Consider the following 21471-nt stretch of genomic DNA (forward strand, 5'->3'; position numbering starts at 1 on the left):
CTGTCAGATGTGGAGTTGGTGAAAATATTTTCCCATTCTGTAGACTGTCATTTTGTCCTATTAAAGGTGTCTTCCTGTGCCAATGTGTTCAGAGTTGTCCCCCACTTTTCTTTTCTACTAGGTTCAGTGTATCTAGTTTTATGTTGAGGTCTTGGACTTGAGTTTTGTATAGGTTGATAGATATGTATAAATTTTGCATTCTTTTGCATTCTGACATCCATTTGGATCAACACCATTTGTTGAAGATGCTTTCTTTTTTTCCATTGTGTATTTCTGACTTATTTATAAAGAATCAGGTGTCCACCGGTGTGTAGATTTATGTTTGGGTCTTCAATTCAGTTGATCAACTTCTCTGTTTTTATGCCAATACTATAGTTTTTATTACTATAGCTCTGTGGTATAGCTTGAAATCAGGGATGTTGATAACCTCTGGAAGTTCTTTTGTCATACAGGATTTTTGTTTTCCCGTATGAACTTGAGTATTGTGCTTGTAAGGTCTGTAAAGAATTACATTGGAATTTTGGTGGGGATTGTGTTGAGTCTGTAGATTGCTTTTGGTAGGATGGCCATTTTTACTATGTTAGTTCTACCGATCCATGAGCATGGGAGATCTTTCCGTTAGTTTCTTTTTTTCTCTTCTTTCTTTTGGTTTTTCAGGACGGTTTCTCTGTGTAGCTCTTGCTGTCCTGGAACTCACTCTGTAGACCAGACTGGCCTCTAACTCATAGAGATCTACCTACCTCTGCCTCCCAAGTACTGGGATTAAGGCATACACCCCCACTGCCCATCTTCTCCAAGACTTTTTATCATGAAGGAATATTAGATTTTTGTCAAAGACTTTTTCAGCATCTGATGAGATGATCATGTGGGTTTTTTCTTTCAGTTTATTTATATGGTGTCTTATATTGGCAGATTGTTGCATGTTGAACCATCCCTGCATCTCTGGGATGAAGCCTACTTGGTCATGATAGATGATCTTTTTGATGTGTTCTTGGATTCAGTTTGCAAGTATTTATTAAGTATCTATGTTGATGAGGGAAATCGATCTGTAATTGTCTTTCTTTGTTGAATCTTTGTATGGTTTGAATATCAGGGTGACTGTGGCCTCAGAAAAAAATTCAACAATTTTCCTTCTGTTCCTTTTTTGTGGGATAATTTGAGGAGTATTTGGCATTAACTCTTTAAAAGTCTGGTAGAATTCTGCACCAAAACATTCTGACTCAGGGCTTTTTTTCAGGTTGGGGGGCTTTTGATTCCTGCTTCTAGTTTCTTAGATGTTATAAGTCTATTTAAATTGTTTTTATGATCTTAATTTAACTTTGGTAAGTGGTATCTATCAGGAAAATTATCTATTTCTTTTAGATTTTCCAATTTTGTGGAGTACAGGTTTTTAAAATATGACCTAATGATTCTTTGGATTTCCCCATTGTTGTTTTATCTACCTACCTTTTTGTTTCTGATATTCTCTCTCCTTTCAAGTTAGTTTGGATAAGAGTTTATCTGTCTTGTTGATTTTTCTCAAAAAAAGAAAAAAACCAAACTCTTGTTTCATTGATTCTTTATATTTTTCTCTTTGTTTATATTTTATTGACCTCAGTTTGATTATTTCCTGCTATCTACTCCTCTTGAGTGAGCTTGCTTCTTTTTGATTGAGAGTTTTTAGATATGATATGCTGTTAAGTTGCTAGTATGAGATCTCCCTGATTTCTTTCCATAGGCACTTAGTGCTACGAACTTTCTTTTTAGCAGTGCCTTCATTGTATCCCATAAGTTTGGGTATGTCATGCATTCATTTTCATTGAATTCTAGGAAGTCTTTAATTTCTTTATTTCTGCCTCAACCCAGCAGTAACTCAGTAGAGAGTTGTTCAGTTTCCATTAGTTTGTAGGCTTTCTGTTGTTGTTGAAATCCAGTTTTAATCCGTGGTGGTTTGATAGGATGCAATTTTTTCAATTTTATTATATCTCTTGAGACTTGCTTTGTGACCAAGTATGTGGTCGGTTTTTGAGAATGTTTTGTGAGGTGCTGAGAAAAGGCTATATTTCTTTGTGTTTTGGGGAAAATGTTCTGTAGATATCCATTAGGTCCATTTGGTTCATAAGGTCTGTTAGCTCCATTATTTCCAGTTTAGTTTTTGTCTGGATGACCTGTCCATTAATGAGAATGGGATATTGAAGTCTCCCACTATCAGTGTATGAGGGTCGATATGTGATTTAATTAAGCTTTAGTAGTGTTTCCTTACAAACATGGGTGTACTTGTATTTGGGGCATTGATGTTAAGAATTGAAAGATCATCTTGGTGGATCTTTCCTTTAATGAATCTCTGTCTCTTTTGATTGGTTTTGGCTTAAAGTCTATTTTGTTAGATATTAGAAAGGCTAATACCAGATGTTTTCTTAGGTACTTGCTTGGAAAATCTTTTTCCAACCCTTTACTCTAAGGTAATTATCTTTGATGTTGAGATGTGTTTCTTGTATGCAGCAGAAGGATGGATGCTGTTTTTGCATCTATTCTGTTAGTCTGTATGTATCTCTTTATTGGGGAATTGAGGTCATTGATATTGAGAGATATCAATGACCAATGATTTCTAATTCCTTTATTTTATTAGTGTGTGTGTGTGTGTGTGTGTGTGTGTGTGTGTGTGTGTGTGTGTGTTTCCCTTATTTTAGTTTTGCTGATTATTTCCTGTGTTTTCATGGGTCTAGTTAACCTCCCTGGGGTAGAGTTTTCCTTCTAGTACCCTCTGCCGGTCTGGATTTGTGGATAGATATTGTTTAAATTTGACTTTATCATGGAATATCTCGTTTTGTTTGTCTATGGTGATTGAAAGTTTTGCTAGGTATAATAATCTGGACTGGCATCTCTGGTCTCTTAGAGTCTGCAGGATGTCTGTCCAGGCCCTTCTGGGTTTTAGAATCTCCATTGAGAAGTCAGGTGTGATTCTAATAGGTCTGCCTTTGTATGTTACTTGGCCTTTTTCCTTGCAGCTTTTAATATTCTTTCTTTGTTCTGTGTGTTTAGTGTTTTGATTATTGTGTGGCTAGGGAAATTTCTTTTCTGGTCCAATCTATTTGGTGTTCTGTAAACTTGTACCTTTATAGGCATGTCCTTTAGGTTAGGAAAGTTTTCTATGATTTTGTTGGAGATATTTTCTGGAACTTTGAGTTAGGAGTCTTCTATTCCTATTATTCTTTTTCTTTTCTTTGTTTTGGTTTTGGATTTTGTTGTTGTTTGAGACAGGGTTTCACAGTGTAGCCCTGATTGTCCTGGAACTCAACTCTGTAGACCAGACTGGCCTCAAACTTACCCTGCTTCTGCCTCCCCAGTGCTGGGATTAAAGGCATGTACCACCACCACCTGGCATTTTCCTCTTATTCTTAGATTTGGTCTTTTCATAGTGTTCCAGATTTCTTGGATGTTTTGTGTCAGAAAGCTTTTAGATTTAACATTTTCTTTGATTGATGTACCTATTTTTTTCTATCATATCTTCAATGCCTAAAATTCTTTCTTCCATCTCTTGTATTCTGTTGTGATATTTGCATGTGTAGTTCCTATTTGCTTACCTAGATTTTTCATTTCCAGGATTCTCTCAGTTTGTGTTTTCTTTATTGTTTCTATTTCCATTTTCATGTCTTGAACAGTTTTATTCATTTCCTTCAACTGTTTTTCTTAGCTTTCTTTAAGGGATTTATTCATTTCCACTGATTTTTTTGTATTTTTTTCTTGATTTCTTTAAGGGATTTATCCATTTCCTCTTTAAGGACCTCTAGTATCTTATAAATTTGGTTTTAAGGTTGTTTTCTTGTGCTTCATCTGTATTGAACTATTCAGGGCTTGCTACAGTAGGATAGCTGGACTCTGGTGGTGACATGTTGCCCTGGCTGTTGTTGATTGTGTTCTTTCACTGGCATCTAGGCATCTGATTTGGAGTAATTATAGGTCCAGTGCAGATTTCTGGGTTTGTCTTTATTGGATGGATTTTTTTCCCTTGGTTTCTGTTTCCTCTCTGGTCTTCTGGCTAGAGTGGCCTGTGGTTTTGTGGAAAGTCTCTACCCAAGTTGGGGCTGGGGTTTTGGCAGCCAATGTGGCCTCTGGTCCAGCCAGGGGCCCACCTCAGGAGTTGGGGGCTAAGATAGGGTGATGAGGAGGGGTGGGGTATTTAGAAGGACACTGAGTGGGGACAGTGCTGAGGCTGGCAGGCTACCTGTGTTTCTGGTGGCCTGCATGTTCTCTAGTCCAGCAGGGTGCCTCCCCTGGATTTGGGGGCCAGGATAAGGGGAGGGCCAGGATAAGCACTAAGAAAATGGGGCAGTCCATGGGCAACCAGCCTACCCAGGTCTGCATGGCCTCTAATGGAACAAGAGGCTTCCACCAGAGTTGTAGGCCAGGATATGATGACAAGAGGAGGGGGGGCAGTTGAGAGTAGGCTGGCAGGGCACTGAAGGAGTATTGATGGTGTGCAGGCTGGGGTCTTACCTGGAGTTCTGGGGGTCGGTGTGGACTCTCATGGACAGGGGACTTCCTCTAGAGTTGTAGGCCAGGATTGTGGTGATGGGATGGGGGAGTGTTAGTTGTCTGAGAGTGAGGGCTTACCTAAGGTTCTGGGTGTCAACATGGCCTCTGGTAAAGCAGGGGACTCCAGTTTTCGATTTCAGTTAGCCTATCAGGGTTTTTCTGTATGGTATTTGCCTGTTAGTCTGGTTGAGAAATTTTCTTCATGTATCCTTGCCAAGAAATTTTTAACTCAGGCCTGACTGAGAAGCACTGACAATTTAGGAGAATACAGGGGACAGATGAGTATGACAAAAATCCCAGGCAGAAACTAAGACAAACAGCTTTTCTCTCTCTCTCTCTCTCTCTCTCTCTCTCTCTCTCTCTCTCTCTCTCTCTCTCTCTCTCTCTCTCTCTCTCTCTCTCTCTCTGAATGTGTGTATATGGCTGGAAAAATTCCAGGCTTCTGATACGGTCTGATTGAGAGCATGTCATGGAATGTCTTTTATCTTCAGTTTCTCATCTCCATGTGACTGGTACTGTCTACAGTCTATATATTTTCCTAAGTTTTTAAAAAATAACTTGAAGTGTACAGAAAAAATGCAGAAGAATAAAGAGCTCCTTTTGTATTATTCTCTGAGTTGTCTGGAACTTTGGTAGGTAGGACACTGTACACACCTAACCTAACTGTCCCCAGTGTTTCCCTTCTATCAAAAACAACTCCACACTACACTTAATTGCTGTCCTCTAAATCACCTCCACTCTGTGATAGTTGTGAAGGACTGGCCAGTCACTTTGCAGACCACCTTTCCATGTAAGTCTGTCTCACATTTTCTCCACTGCATCCTGAAGCTAGGCACTTCGGAAGGATGCTGCAAAGTCCTTTGTCTGCAGTGCACCCTGTTGGAGCTGCATTTGCTCAGTACTGACTGGTGATACTGACCTCATATCTGAGCACCTCACACTGCTGACTCCCTCCTCCTTTCCTTGATGCTCTAAGCTGTGACTAATGCCTGGCCAGGACTGGGGTTAGAAGAGAGTCCTACTGGCAGCCTTCCAGATGCACAATGTCTTGGCTCTTTAGGAAACTTAATTAGGTGCCAAAAGAAAAAGGTTGGAATTATCTCAATCCTGTTCTACTTGGGGCCTGCAGCAGAAAGCCAAGTATTGTAAAGGTTTTGAGTTGGCCACATGCTGCCTGACTTGTGCAGAGTGCAAGGTCACAATTCTTTCCTCAATCATTTTTAACCCTTTTATTGATGCTTTATGTATTCACCAAGTTGTATAATCATTGCAACCAATTTTAGGACATTTTCAGTGACCAAAAAAGAAGCCCTTACCCATCACACTTCACTGCCCCCAAATCCTCCAACCCTAGGCAACCTCTAATCTACTTTCTGTCTCCAGACTTGTCTGTTCTGGATATTTCCTCTAAATAGAATCTTAGTATGTAATCTTTTGGAATTGGCTTCTTTGATTCAGCACATCTTTAAAGTTCATCCATTCTGTAACCTGTTCCTCTTTAGTTGCTTAGTAATGTTTCCTTTTGTTTATCCACACATAGGCATTTGGGCTGTTCCCACCATTTGACTATGTTAGGTAACTGCATTGCCATAAAAATGCAGCTTTTGTGAGATACAGGTTCCCTTTGTGCTTGGGTGGAGCTCTTGGAGCAGGATTACTGGGCCACCTGATAGCTGTGTTTAACTTCTAAGAACTGCCAACTTGGTGTACACATTGACAACACCATTTCCCATTCCCACCAGCAATGCACACGAGTTTCTGTTCCTCCTCACCCTTCCTAACCATTTTCTTCTCTTTTTTACATTAGCCCTCCTGGTGGGTACAGAATAGTATCTCATTGCGAACTTACCTTCATTTCCTGATGGCTGAGGTGTTAAATCACCCAGTTCATGTACAGCCACTGCCCTTGGGCCTGCAGACCCTTCTGAAATGTCCCAGTTGTGTTCAGCATGAGTGTCCCCAGCTTGAGAGCCCTGTGCCTAGAAATGCTGAAACCTGGCTGTTATCTCGAGACTTAGGCCCTGCAGAAGCGCTGGGTCCTTGGCTTCCTTTTCAGGGGCCTAAATAGAAGTGTGGGTGCTGGGGACCAGGGTCTTGTTTCTACAAATGAGCAGGCAGGCTTCATATCATCTTGTTCCTCTTCCTCCCCAGGAGTTCCAGGTGGTTCCTGTGACTCCAGCTTTGGAAGTGGCATCAGTGTCTTTACCTCAGCCAGGTAAGTGGTTTGTGAAAAGCCAGTGGTCTAGATCTTTCTGAGACGAGAGACTGCAGCAAAGACCCAAGGAAAACTGTCTAAGGCCACTGCCTGGGGAGTCCCTGGTACACAAAGGAGGTACTTGAGGAAATCTAAAGGATTCCATGGAAATCCCCTCCACCCAATTCCTCTGGACAGATAGCCTTTGGGAAGGATTGGGAGTCTCTGGGGTCAGTAGATACACATTCTCAAAGCCCAGCGTGTGTGTGTGTGTGTGTGTGTGTGTGTGTGTGTGTGTGTGTGTGTGTGTGTGTGTGTTGATGGCTGTGAGGTTGCAGATGCCTTCACCCAGAGCCTTTTCCTTACCCAAGGCAAGACTGGCTGTGCACAGGGGAGGCATGGAAGACAAGAAGGGCACAGCAATCAGAATCGTGACTATGGTAGATGTAGGTGCAGGCACAAGAACTTCTGCCTTCTCTCCCAGGATGACTGTCATAGCACAGGCTTCCACAGGGGGGCAGCATAGGCCAGGGAGCAAAGTCATTCCCTTCCTTTCCAACCTGCAGGATGACCCTGGGATCTCCTAGGGAGCAACCTGTCCTGGGCTGAGTCCACTGACCTACCTGCTGAAGCTGTGTGGGTGGCAATTCCCTTATAGTGGATTTCCTCTAGACTTAACATTGAACCTGGGCCTAAAGAGCCAGTCATTTCTGAGGAGAAAATGCCCACTCCACTCCAAGAGGCTCTTCTCAGACCCTCGGGCTATCCCTTCTGTATCGTGTTTAATGTGTCGCTATCTCTAAAGACCCAAGCATCCTTTCTAAACTCACAAGTATTGAATTCAGTAACTGTGTACCCCAGTGCTGCCTCCCACAGTGAGCAACCAGGGAGTAATTGCCAGTCACCCACTCACTTTCATGTGTTTGTCATACATTTCTGGCACCTGCCTGGACTCATCCCCACAGGTTCTGAGGTATAGAGTCAGATCATAAATGTGACCCCGACTTTGACACACTTCAATGGGAGACAACAAAGTAGCCAGCAAGTTTCCAGGAGACAGTGAAACTATAGAGGAAGGTGATTGCACCACAGAGGATTAGAGGTCAAGCCAACGTGCTCCTGGGGCCAGGCTCTGTGCCCACCTGATGTCAGACCATTGAGATTTTGCTGGTGTCTAGTCCCAGGATTGACAGCATCATTGTATCTATTTTAGGGATGGGAAAGGGGAGAAGAGTGGCTCTATACATAATTGACTTCGGAGAGAGTCAGAGTAGCTGGGGAGAAGGGACTGCAGGTCAAACTGCACATCCACTGGCAGGGTGGATGTGTTTGAAAAGTAGGCTTGGCAGCTTTGCTGATAGACAGGATAGACAAATTGGAGGAACAGGAAGAGAAACCTCTAGATGTTTAGCTAAAGCTAAACCCAGGGTGGTCTGGTACATTCCTAAGCTGGACTAGAAGGAAAAACAGGTGTGACAGGTACTCTAGATGCGGCCCCAGTGGGTGCTAGGCATCCTTGGGGGAGGAGGCCAGCTTAGACACTGAGTTTTGGAACTCAGGGTAGAAGATATATGAGCCCTCTGGAGGTTTTAGCACTGGACATGGAGGCTTTGGAGGCCAATAGCATATGTTGGAGTGGCAGGGCCAGTGAGGGGATTTATGTGCTCCCACTTGTAGCCAGAAAGACTAACTTAACAGTGTAATTTGGGCTATAGGGATTGTCACGCTTCAGAGAGTGATAGTGGGATGAAGAAAGAAGCAGAGATAGTGCATGGCTGATGGACTACAAAGGTGGCGTGACCTTCCACTACCTCACTTTTCATTTGGAAACTTATGCTCTGCCAGGTGGGCCTACAGAGACGTCAGTTCCTGTGTTCAGGTCACAAACCAGCTAGCTGGAACCAGGTTTAGTTTATACCTGTCACTTAGAAGCCAGTGCAGAATGCAATCTTTTGAAAACACAAACAGGGAAATAAAACACAAGAAAATTTTTCACAAGCTACCCTGGAGCAGAAAGATTGTCTTGTGGTAGCATTGTGGCCTCCAGCCTGTGCTAGGAAGGATGCAGCCCCAGGATTTGTGAGAACAGAGACTGAATGCTCAGAGCCTCTGACCTGCTCCCTCCAGGGCCACTGAACTTGTACAGATGGTGTCATTCGGGGTGACTCAAAGAAACCTGCCCTCCCACCTTGTAGGAGGATGCATTGCTTACCCGAAGCACTACTGAAATGGTCAGCTAAGAACAGTGGCTAGGAGGAAGACTTCCTGGTCATTAGCCTCTTAGTGATCACCAGTCCTTAGAGAGTCTAGTAAAGCTATGGACCCTTCTTCTACAAAAACACACATCCACATAAAATTCTGCATCCGTTAGCTGGTCAGGGATCAGACTGGGGTACAGGGAGTTCAAAGCATTGAGAGACCACAGCTGCCTTCCTCTCCCTGTCTGGGGCCCAGGCTTAGCCACCAAGAGAGCCACTCAGTAAACCAATGACATCTCTGTCTGAGTGGGTAGACAGACAGTCAAGTAGCACCACTCAAAGGGGTCTGAACTTCTCTACCCTCCACAGTGTAGGGGATTTGTGGGAAGTTGAAAGCAGGCCTCCTTAAGGAGAGGTAGGCAGAAAAGACAGCAGAATGGAGGGAGCATGGTGGAGAGCAAGACAACAGCAGAGGGAGGGTTTCTCCACTGCTACTTTCTGCACACCACATGCACCCCTTCCTCTGGAGAGAAAGGGGCCCACTTCATATCCTGCCTGCCATGTATGTAAACTGGCGGGGGGGGGGGGGTGTTGGTGGCAGCATTGACCCTGGAGAGGAATAGGATATAAATGAGTTAAAGTATGTGAAAAGCCTGAAACAATACCTGGCAGACAGCAAGCACTTGGTCACACTTAGCCTCACTGATTATCACAAGACCCTCCTTATCCCAGTCATCAAAACGAGGAGACAGGACAGAGGTTAAGTCTTGCTGGAAGCCACCCAGCTAATTAGTGATGAGGTGAAAATCCAAGCTAGTCTATCTGGCTCCAGAGCACCAGCATTTGCTTGTTGAGCTGTTGTTGGAGAGTTGTAGAAGGGTTACACATTGGCTTCTCTGACACATTTGGCAGGTTTTGGGACAGGTGTGTGGACATCCCCCTGACAGCTAAGACCTTGCCAAGGGCCATGCTGTCATCAGTGACCACTCAGGATGTTCTCCTGGCATGATTGGCTGCCCTGTACCACAACCAGCAGAAAAGTCTAGAAGTCGATGCTGCCTGACTTTGAGGGACTGCTGGTTGAAAAGAATATGTAATGGCCTGGTGTGTTTAGAAAGGCAATGTTGAATTCATAAGCTCTCTTTACAGTTACGTTTCTTCCGATTTGACTGCAGCTATAATATAATACAGCTACCCCCAAAGAACCACTGACTAGGTGGTTGCAAATTGGTGGCATCAGAAGCATGTTGGGCAAGTTTGCGCTTTAAATTGCAGCAGTGCCATGCAAGTGGATATTGTAATGCATGCACATGTAAGACTCGTCAGGAGAAATGCTTGCTGAAGACACCTTGAAATAACTCAGAAGCTCTCAGGAGTGACTTGTCTAGACATTTTGGAACCAGTATAGAAATGTATTTTAAATTTCCTGTGAGCACTGTTCTATTCATGATGGGTTAGCCAGGGCAGAGGACGCTGCATCTCAGGTTTGGCCTAGTAGAGGGAAGCTGATCACTTTGTGTAAGCACACCCGCCCCCAGGAAGGCCCCACAGTCCCTGCTCCCTGCAAGCACAGGCAGAGCTCAGCAGCCAGCACCACCCAAGAAAGCAGCTGAGAGCTGCCTGCTCAAGGGCAGATGGGATCCTAAACCCTCTTTTGCCAGTCACTAAGATAAGAGTGCAGCTGTTTCCCGTGACCTTCACCTTGAGCTAGCCAAGGATGTCTCCAGCTAAGGGGATGAGTTCTCAGCCCTTAGCCTCTTGTCTTGGTGCATCTCACACTGCCTCTGGACCCAGGTTTGCCCCTTGTGCATTGGCAGATTGGATGCATGAACCTTGAGGTCCCCTCCATGGCCTCATGGTTGTTGGCTGAAGCTTACACCTTTCTTGGGGGTGGGGAGCAGGGGCGCAGCATTGAAGTATCAGCATGCACAGTGCTGCCAGTTTCTTTCCTTTGTTGTGTGGGCACCACCTGAAGAGACCGCCAGGGGCTGGTTCAGCTGAGTTGTAGCAGTAGTCCTCGAACACAGGCCCCCAGACAGCATCCTGAACACCTGTTGCTGCTGCTGGGGAAAGGACCCACTGCAGACTCTAGACAATGCTACCAAAATATGGCTGAAAAGGAGGCAGCTACCTTTAAGTAGCCACCTGCATTGTTGAAGCTTTGGACCATGACAGGCATCTCCTTCATCACTGAGCCAGAGCTATTCTAGCCACAACAACTGTAGCCCAGAGAGCCAAACCTAGAGGCATCACTCTGGAAGAAGTGCTGTAAGAGGCCAGCCCGTGATTCAGAAAAGCAAGATCTGGATATAAGAAAGGAAGCTCTGGCCATCAGCAGAGAGAAATGGAGTGTGAAGAAATTATGAGAGCCAACATGGATTGGAGAGCCCCCTGACCTGGGATGTGATGCTGATGGAAAATGCATGCTAGATTTCAAAGGCTAGGACTCGAGATGTAGAGCATCTCATTAATGATCTTTATGGTCATCTTATTGATTGTATGTTGATACGCTAATGTCTTAGCTTAGTTAAAACATGAATGCTAATTTTGACTTAGAAACTAGAGAATGTAGGAACCCATCTGTGTTGCAACTGTGTTTCTGTTAGACAGAAGCAGGATAGAGTGATAAAGGGCTTGACTGGCCACCGTTTCTGCCACTGTGGCCCTGCCTATCTTTTGCTGCCAACTCCTTGACAGTTTGAAATGCTCAAAAGCCATCAGGAACGCCTAACCACGTGACTCTTGGGAAAGCCCAGTGGCTGCCTTCCTCTGTCTGTGCAAAGGCTCTATTCTGAGTTCTGTCACTGTGTCGCATACTGAGATCATCTAGTCCCTAAGAATGGATTGCCCACTCTCAACCCTGAAACAGGCACCAGGAGACCACCAAAGTGTATTAAACAGCCATTCTGCCTAGCCATTATAGAGACACACCCCTTAGGAATCACAACACATGAGCTTCAGAATCTGCAGGCTGGTGAGGAACACAGCCATCAAGTTCCTGGTGCAGATGAATACTTGAATAGCCTGGAAAAGCCAAGAAAGGCCATTTTGTATAGGTGGACAGCAGAAGAACCACCTGGCCCCAAGACACAGAAAATGCAGCCTGCACTGTCATCACTTAGGAGAAATGCAGTGTGATGGACAATGGAGTAGAAGTGTGATTCTGAGTGTGCATACCCGGGGGTGCTGAAGTTCATGGGGAGAAAATAACTCAAGACTTCATTTTGGTCTTGCTCACAGCACTGACAGGGCTCCAGTGACCCTACACCTGGATGGGATTGTGCAAGTCCTGAACTGCCACCTCAGTGACACAGCCATTGGAATGATGACCAGGATTGCCGTTCTGAAGTGGCTTTACCATCTCTACATCAAAACTCCCCGCAAGGTGAGCTTGGATCCAGTTCTGCAGAAAGCCAGTGGTCATCTAAAGTTCACCTTGGTTTTTCAGGGCCTGCCCATACTCAGTGTTGAGGGTATGGCCATCTAGAGTAAGCCTGGCAAGCAGAAGAGTGGCAGGTGCTATAAGGTCCTGTGGGCCAGGGAGGGGCCAGGGGGAGTAACAGACCTGTAGCATTTTGTCTGCACTGAGCCCAGTCTCAGGGGCAGAGAGCTCACAAGTAACCCTTTCTCTGCTCTCCAGATGTTCCGGCACACAGACAGCCTCTTCCCTATCCTACTTCAGACATTATCTGATGAATCCGATGAGGTAGGTCCCCAAGCCCCACCTTCTTTATGAAACACCAGTTACCCAGCTTTCCTTTTAGTGAGCTGTGGGGATCTTCACAGCTTAAGAGATGCTCGTCTGATTGATGTTGTATTCTTAAACCAAAACTGCATTTAGCATTCTGAGGAAGGGTGTTTCTTCTGTAGGTCATTCTGGAACACTTGGGACAGGACATGAGTTTATAGCTCTACCTGAGTTTGCTTTCCCTGGAAGGTAGTTGTGAGTGTGGCTTTGGGCTCAGCCTGCCTGAGAACAAGGCATGGCCCTGCCTTGCTGCCCAAGCTGCTCTGCCTCAGCTACCTCTTCTGTCTGATGAGGATAGCAGTAGTACCTGTGTTTTGGAATGAAATGGATGTGTGTAAAGGGTTATGTGGTTGAATTGTTTTAGCTGCACACCAGTTGGGCCACCAACTTAAAGTTGGTCCCAAAGCCTTGCTTCATTGGGTCATCATGAGCTGCTAGTGTGAAAAGGAGAGGGTGGCCTGGGTGGGGACAGGGCACTCCAGCTCACTATTACTCTACCTTCATTCTTGGCATCATTTGCGCCAGAGTTCGGCAGGGAGTTCTTTTCAGAGCTCCCCTGCCTCTTAGCCAAGGGGCAGAACATGCCTGTTTTCAAGGAAACAATCCTCCATCATCTAGGTCTGCCCTTCTGGCTATATGTTAGATGCTGATTAATGCTCTAAGCTGTGATGCGGCCCTCTCCCTTTTCTGGGCTCTCAGGCACTGTGAGGGATGGGTAGAGCCTTGTCTCCACTCGAAGTAGGCATATGACTTGCACAATAGGGACATGCGGGAGGACAGGATTGGGGTTGGGAGACCAGGACATTGCTCAACTTCCTTGGAATGATGCAGCTTAGTCTTCCCTGGGCTGGTAGGAGGCTCACTCAAGGTCCTAGCAACTATCCTGCAACCGGAATTTGCTTTCTTGGACTTGGGCTGATGAGAAAAGCCAGCAGGCAGGTGTCACCCTCCAGGTCCTCTCAGGTACTCTCCATTTCAAGCAAGATCCCAAACAAATGGTCTGTGCACACCCTTTGCCCCTCCTCCCACACACACCCTCTTCCCTCCCACCCCCATCATCCCCCCCCCCCCCCCGCAGTTTGAGACCCAGGTGAATGTGTGGCCCAGTTCTGCCTGTGAGCTGGGAGTGACTCATCAAGGAGTTCAGAGAGAAAAGAAAGGGAGAAGTCTGCTGATTGGCTCTTTCCGTAGGACTTCACTGGAAGCAGCTGAGTTTTCAGTCCTTTAAATTGAGTTGTTTAATCCCATCCAGCCGCCTTTGCTTGGAATTGGCTTTTGTGTGTGCGTGTGTTTAATGGGAGCACAGGAGATACAGTCCATTAAACTGCTCTGTTCAGGTTGTGGCTGTGGAAACTCGATTTGCTGAAGTGCCAAATGTTGTCAGGGCTTTGGGGCACATCTTGTGGGCCTCGTGAGGAGAGGATTAAAGCTGATCTTGGGGACAGTTTTTTTTGGGGGGGAGGTACTATCAGAGAATGGCCTCTCCTGCCTTTCAAGAGGGATCTGGGGAGCTTGATAATCACTGGTGAGTCAGGTTTGTGCCACACTCTCATTCTTCCCCAGGATGCCATTCCTGAAAGTCCTCTTTGACCTTGAAGACACGCTGTGGACTTGGCAGTGGGAGTCCTTTCCTCCTGGGTCCTCTGTAGGAAATATAGGAAGTGTTCCCTGATGGGGTTTTCCAAATTTCTCAGACACTGCTCTGATCTCCCTGGAGCTGCTTGGGGTTCACAGACCATGCTGGACTCTGATTGTAAACGTTAGAGAACCTCAGAGCAGTTCTGGAGAAGAGAGAAGCGCACACAAAAACTTAAGACTTTTAACCTGCCCACAACTAAGATATACTAGAGCCTAAACTCAAAACCAGATCTATTTGAAGCCAAGCTCCATCCCCTTAACTGTTTAATTACCATGCCATGTCCCATCAAATATAGAGCCACCTGGGGAGGTGGGCACTTGGATTTCCTCCTGATTTCTCCAGAAGGATCACTGCCCTTTCCCCCTTGTTCTGTGCAGATTCTCAGTTCAATATGGAATGTTTATGTTTTGAAAAAGCCCTTTCCTCTTCAGCCCTAAATCCTTTGCCCTCTTTGCTTATTTATTTGAAGAAGCTCTTTGTATATTTAGGGCATTTATTTGTCATCTCCATTGTAAATGTTTTTCTCTCTCAGTAATACTGTTATAAACCCTCTCGTTTATATTATATTCCTCACTCTGGTTTAGAGCCACTAACCCCAGGAGACAGTGTGTACCCAGGTGTTGATGATGCAAGAGCCAGGCATGGAGACGACAGAGCTCAGAGACTTAGCTCATCCCCACCCTCTGTATTCTGCAACCCTGTTAGCCTGTGGCCTCTCTAGAGTGTCTTGACTGCCATTGTTCTTCAGTTCTGCCAGAGTGACTGACTGGTAGGCCACACCCTTCTGGCATGCATTGTCTAGTCTTCCTTTATTCAGGATAAGTGGCTGTTTCCTCCCTGCCGCCTGCTCCTTGTAGACATTATCTGAATCCTTTTTGTCAGAAACAGTTTGCAGGTGTCAAATTAATATTCTTGGCACTGAAGAAGAAATCCTCCCATTAGCTACAGATCCAGTAACTTGTTTTTATGAGGAATGTGACCCTGATTTCCCCAACATGGAATGCAGAGCAATACTCAGAGCTTCCTGGTGGGCCTCCATGTTAGGGTCTGTGCTTCCCCTGCCCAGATGGTGCCAGGTGACAGCTGCCAGTTTCCTTAGAGAGCTCTGTCTGAAGACAGGTTCCTCTCTACCTTCCTGATAGGCTGGGCCCAGAGGCTTCAGGTGACCCCTGCCTCCCATGTGTAGGTGCCTCACAGCCTACATTTAGAGTTCTCATGGGAGAGGCACTCAGTCTCAGAAGAGACCTGGAAGAACCATATGTCCTCTCTGAGTGAATGTGGACAGCCTGAACAGTTGGCTTCCAGAGCACAGGGCAGAATCCTACCTCTGGGCTATCCTTGGTGGTAAGTGGCCTTGCATAAGGAATTTAATCTGCCTGAGCCCATGAAATGAGGCTAACGAAGTCCACACCTGCCTTTTAGACAGTACACAGAACACAGCACTCACAGACCATGCCCACCACATCACCTTCTTGTCCTTCTAGGTTCACCTATTAAGAAATTGGATTTTTCAAAACATTGAGTTCCCCTGCCTGGGAGCAAGGCTCATACCCAGTAAGTCATCTTGTCCTTTAGTAACACCTCGGGGTTTGTATGAGGGTTGTATTCAAGTAGTGAACATAACACAGCATTTTTATTCCATTATGATCTACAGTGGCATCCCTTCCTGGTGACAATGCAGCTTGGTGGCCAGGGACACAAGCCTTAGGAGCAGGCAGTCCAGAACAGAAGTCCAGTCCTGGCTCTGCCACCTAAGGATTGTCTAGCCTGTTCCCATAAAGGAAAAAAAACAGACATCTCCCTCTAGGTGTGTTAGAAGGGTTAAATGAACTTGTGGGCATCAGATGCTAAGCACAGGACCCAGACTGTAGGACGACCTATGATAAACAGAGGCTCCTCAGATTCTGGAGGTCATTTCTGTAGAAGGCTTCAGCAAGATGAGCCCTGTGTCTACTCACAGCCCTCTCCCTTAGTTTCTCCAACACCTAATCACAGAGTGCCCTCATTTTTTTCTTCCTCCTGCGTGTGGGGCACAGAGCAGGCTAAGGAACCTGTGTTCCCATAGAAAGCCAGGCAGTAGGTAATGGGAAGAGCTCCCCTTCATGTCCTTCCTCCCCTTCCTAAGCCTCCCCAGCAGCCCTGGGTTAAAGCGGACATTAAGTGCCAGCCTCACTTCTTAGAGCCCTGTCAGTCAGCATGTTCCACCATGTCTGAAACATCACTCCTCATACCAGCTGAGGAAGACCTCCAGCTGGCTGCCTCCTGTTCAGGGAGAGAAAGAGAAAGGACATCATTGGCAGAAACTCATAAGGACCTCAGCAGCCATGGCCTCTCAGAAGCAAATCCTCTGAGACCAGTAAGTAGGCCCTGCTGGGTCCCACGTTACTATGGACCTGTCCTACAAGCAATGGGGCCTGTTTGGCATACTCTGTCTACATCTCAGGTCTCAGAAGAGATTACCAACCCAGGAGAAGTCACTGTCAAGAGAAGTAGCTGACATGAGCGTTAGCCTGATATGAGTGGTGCAAAAGCAGCAAAAAAAGAATGAGAACCACCTTTCTGGCAAATGTGTCCAGTAGCATCCTGGAGCACTTTTCACAGCCTTGGTGCAGTCATGGGCAGGCTTTTTATAAAGGTGCCGAGAGTCCCCTGCAGGTACAGTGATGGTCCCTGATCTAGGGCAGACCACTGCCTTTCCTGTCCTCAGCTTGATGAGATGTATCAAAAGGACCCAGATCTGTGAGCTCCTCTGCCTAGACTGAGCCCTGAGAGAAGCAGAATTGGGCAACCTTAAGCTGCTGGCTGTCCTCGCTGGTGTACCTCTCTGCATGTACTGCTGGTTCCAATCTGGACCTCTTGCTCCCTCACCAATAGGGTAGGTGCCCCAGGGATAAGTCTGCTGTGTCCTGGACTTCATTTGAGGAAGGGTTTGCCCTGGCAGGAGTTGGGAAGTTAACCCTGTTTTCATGGTACTGACCTCTGGAGGAAGGTTAACAGAAAAGGTGAGAAGATTCTTGGCTGTCAAGGGAGAGGGCTCACCTGGCCAAGTCAAACTGCCAAGACCGTCTCAGAGCTCATTTGTAACTGAAGGAGATGCTCAGACTTTGCTGAGACAGTGCTATTAATGTGACCTCTCCAGGCAGGTGTCCACCCTAGCACCTGAGCAGATCAAGGAGAGGCTACTTTGTTTTTTGCATTTTAATTTTACATTTATTTGTGTGTGTGTGTGTGTGTCTGTCTGTCTGTCTGTCTGTCTGTCTGTCTTGTCTGTCTTGTCTGTCTATCAGACTGTCAGACTGTCTGTCTGTGTGGTAGTCAGAGCATAGCTTGTGGGAATCAGTTCTTTCCTTCTACCAAGTAGGTTCCGGAGATCAAATTCAGGTTATCTGGCTTGGTAGGAAGCCTCCCCACCACTACCAGCAGCTGTGGCTACTTTTGGCCTAGTGTCAAGGCCAAGAAGCCCTGTTGTCCCATTGTGTCCCTTTTCTTCTCAGTATACCTAATCACAGTTGTAAGCACCTTGATGTTCCCATTATCAAAGAGTCTTGCCACTTCAGTATGGTGAACTTGAAACCAACTGAGCTTGGGGTTACCTGCTTTCTTTAGTGATAACAGGGACACTGGCATGAATGAAATCTACCTCAAAGGAAGCCCCAACCAGCAGCTTGCTATGAGAAGGCTTGTAGCAGGTGACCAGGGCTCTTCTGTCTCCAGATGAAGGACCTTCAGTTGAAGATTAGCCATCTCAGGATCTGCCTCCAAAGGGAGGCTTGTAGTTAAATAGAGGCACTTCTATTAAAGACAACTTGGGGAGCCAATGGTGGCCCCCTCTGATAGCCTCAATGGCAGTTTCCTTCAGGAACCATGCTGTAGTGTACCTGTGAGAAGACAGCAACACACATAGGTCCACTGTTCCCCTGTATCTGTCCTAGGCCTTCATTTCTTTTCCTGTTGCTATGTTGGGTTACTCTCACAAAGGCAACTTAAGGGAGACGTGGCTCACATGCAAGGATACATAGTCTATTGTAGCGAGGTAAATCAGGCAAGAGCTTGAAGCAACTGGTAACATGTCCACAACCGGGAAGCAGAAAGGGTAAGTAAATGCATGCTGCTGTACAATTCCCATTCTCATGATACAGGGTCCCCTGCCCAAGAAATGGCACCCACAATGGGCTAGTCTTCCTACCTCAATTAATATGAGCGAGATAACCTCCCAAAGCATATCTGGAGGCCTGTGTCCCAGGTGAGGCTAGATTTGGCAAAATAGCAATTAATACCAGACAGCTACTGTCTCAGCAAATCTGCCCAGTAGTCCTAGAATGATTTCAGTTCTCCCAGCTTGACTTAGGAGGAGGTTCATACATAGGGAAGATAACTCACCCAAGGTCATACAGCCAAGAGCTGGAATTGGGAGCTGGGTAGATCTGATCCAGGGGATCTAAAACCCCACACAGTCTCTGCTGTGAACAGGGGCCAGCTCAGATCAAGGTACAGCCATGTAGGACTGATCTCATATTGCCCTAGTAGAATTTTGTCTTTGGCTGGCCTTCAGTTATGAATGTTCCCTTGTTCCCTTTCTCTCTGAGCATTTGAACTTGACCTTGCTTCCTTGCCTTTTCCAGGCCTTGCAGGCTTTCTCTAGACTACTCACAGATGGGACAGGGAGTCGATGTCTCTTTTCAGACCAGAAACCCTCTCTGTCTTCCTGGGCTTTCTAAAAAGCTGAGGCCAATGACTGAGATCACCAGGGGTTTCAGAGTTCAGGAAGCCTCTGGTCCCATGCCTCCCAGCTCTCCACAGGACCAGTTTTCTTCTCTAAGGCTGGAGTTGGACTGGATTGTCCTTGGTCCTTTCCAGCTCTGACTTTGTGTGGTCCTGGAATACTAATGCTGTGTGCTCAAAAGCGGACAGTCTTCCCTAAGAATGGGACTTGTTCCTCCTCCTCAATCCCTCGCCTCGGTTTTTATTCCACTCCAGTTTTCATTACGTCTACTCTCCAAAACAAACAAAAACAACCTCTCCACTTCTGCCTCAATTCCACAGGTTTCCTTAAACTCAGATTACCCGGTAAAGTTAGAATCTCCACCCAAAACACAGTAAGCTAATGTCAGTAGCTAAGAGCTTAATTCTTCCAGCCATGGGGCCTACTCCATGTGAGAAGATGGAGGGCTCAGGATTCTCCCCCACTGCAGCACAGGGGCCTTGTCCACAGCACTAGATGCTACACCCCTACTCTGCCACGGCTGACCCTGCAGCTGCCTACTTCCCTCTTCTCCCTAGTGGCAGGCAACAGAAGCTTCCAGCCAGCAAGAAAAAGACACTGGAGACCATGTCTTCCTAGGGACAGCCAGGTCCCCTGGCCCAACTCCTCAGCAGCTGTACCCCCACAGCCCAGCAAAAGTACCTGGAGCCATTGCTGGTACCCTAGGGAGGACATAGATCTTCTAAATTGAGTCCTTGTCAACGAGCTGTACCCAAGGATGGGGCACAAGAGTTGTGTCCATCTAGAGGGCCTCTGCTCTTTCTCATTCTAGATTTCACACTTTTCTCACAGTCTCTCCATTGGCCACCCTAAATGAATGGGGAACCCACAGTAACCATGGGAAGCCTGTAGTCCTCCCACTTCACAAAGCCAGTTTTGTGGGCCAGGAGGGTCTGTATATTTATGTCTGTCTAGATACTTCTATGGGACAGAGGGCAAACATGCAACCAAACCTGAGGACAGTAACTGCATGGGTGGAGTGGTGTAGCAGGCCGATGCCTGGCCCCTGATGGAAGGGGGAGGGTAAGCTGAGACAGGCATCGGAAAGGCAGGCTTGCTTTCCCAGGCATGGGGCCTGCTTGCAGCCAGAAGACTAAACAAAGGGGGCCCATTGGGTTCAGCCTTCTCCTTTGATAGGGAACTGAGTTGCTTAAAGGGCTGGGTAAACCACCTAGCCCTGCCACAGGCCCCCAATGCCCATCTCTCCTTGAACTTCCAGTGTGATCACACCTTAGAGGTCAAAGTTCAACCATTAGGCTTCAAAGCCATGCAGCAATGTCCAGACAGTGGCTCTGTCAGATCCTCTGCAATTTCAGAGCCAGCTGCTTGGGCCTCATCCCCAATCCCTTCAGCCTAAGCATAGTTGCCTGGGAGGCACTGGCATTTTTCACAAATCCCAGAAGACATGGAGCACATGTCTGATTGGGAACTACAACTGTGGAAGCTGGAACCCCCAGCTCTCAGCACCCATGCCTGTCAATGTAGTCTGGAGCAGTAGCCAGGCCATGGCCCACTGTGCTCACCCCATGCCCACACACTGCTTCTGGTGTCTTTAGAAGTCAGAGGTTCTTCCAGATTATGTTGTTTCTTTCCTTGTCTGGAAGCTGAGTTCCAGTGGCAGTGTCCAATGAGTTCACAGGACACTGGGACCAGAAGAGGACCACTCTCCATGGTGATAGCTCAACCCACTCACAGGCTCTATCATCTTCATCCTCCCAGCAGCCTCACAAAAGGACTCTGTAGGTTTTTTCCATTTCACCTAAGAGGAAACTAGTTTCAAAGAGCCCAGAGAAGTTAGGGATTTATTTAGTCAGGATCTATAGATGGTCTCTCGAATCACTCAGAAGCCCGTGTATGATCTCTCCTCTGCTCTCCTCTACTCCATTCCCTCTATTAACCTCCCTCCTTCTCCCTGTCCTCCTCCCGTCTCTCTCTCCCTCTGTCACTTTCTGACTGACTGTGTCCCCAGTACACCTTCTTCTGCACATTAAGACTGGGCCAGGACCTCTCTGCCTTTATATCATCCCTTCATAGCCCTTATCACTCTTTATAATGACAGGTTAGCTGAGAGCTGTAAGAGAGAGAAGTCTGCCCAGCTCATAGCTGATGCTCAGAAACATTTCACAAGAAGGTGAACAACAACTGCAGAATGTGCTGGTCCCGCCCAGCCTTGTCCCTGTCTCCGTCCAGGTGTTGTGGGAAGCTTACAATAAGTCAGGAAGCCCCTCCCCCAGATTTCCACAAAGCAGGAGCTCATCACCTGGTAACACAGCTCTAATGGTGTACATGTGAACCATTCCCCAGCTGCACTCAGTTCCCTGGCCATCTCAGAGAAGATTTTCAGCCCTAAGAGCTAGGAACCCAGGACAGTACAATAAGAATGGCTGGATCAGCAGGAAAACCTGTGGGGTTAGG

At 46.5% G+C, this 21471-nt stretch overlaps 1 protein-coding gene across 3 annotated transcripts in view; it reads left to right on the top strand.

Annotated features, from left to right (window-relative positions):
- Positions 1-21471, top strand: part of Vac14 (VAC14 component of PIKFYVE complex) — a 107659-nt gene that overhangs the window by 28692 nt on the left and 57496 nt on the right. For all 3 annotated transcript variants that reach the window (XM_027405999.2, XM_027405998.2, XM_027406000.2), the window contains exons 10-12: positions 6667-6730; positions 12148-12292; positions 12548-12613. In XM_027405999.2, the coding sequence (XP_027261800.1) occupies positions 6667-6730; positions 12148-12292; positions 12548-12613 (275 nt within the window). The remainder of the gene's footprint in view (positions 1-6666; positions 6731-12147; positions 12293-12547; positions 12614-21471) is intronic.

Source organism: Cricetulus griseus, chromosome 3 (assembly GCF_003668045.3).
Source record: "Cricetulus griseus strain 17A/GY chromosome 3, alternate assembly CriGri-PICRH-1.0, whole genome shotgun sequence".
Classification (NCBI taxonomy): Eukaryota; Metazoa; Chordata; class Mammalia; order Rodentia; family Cricetidae; genus Cricetulus; species Cricetulus griseus.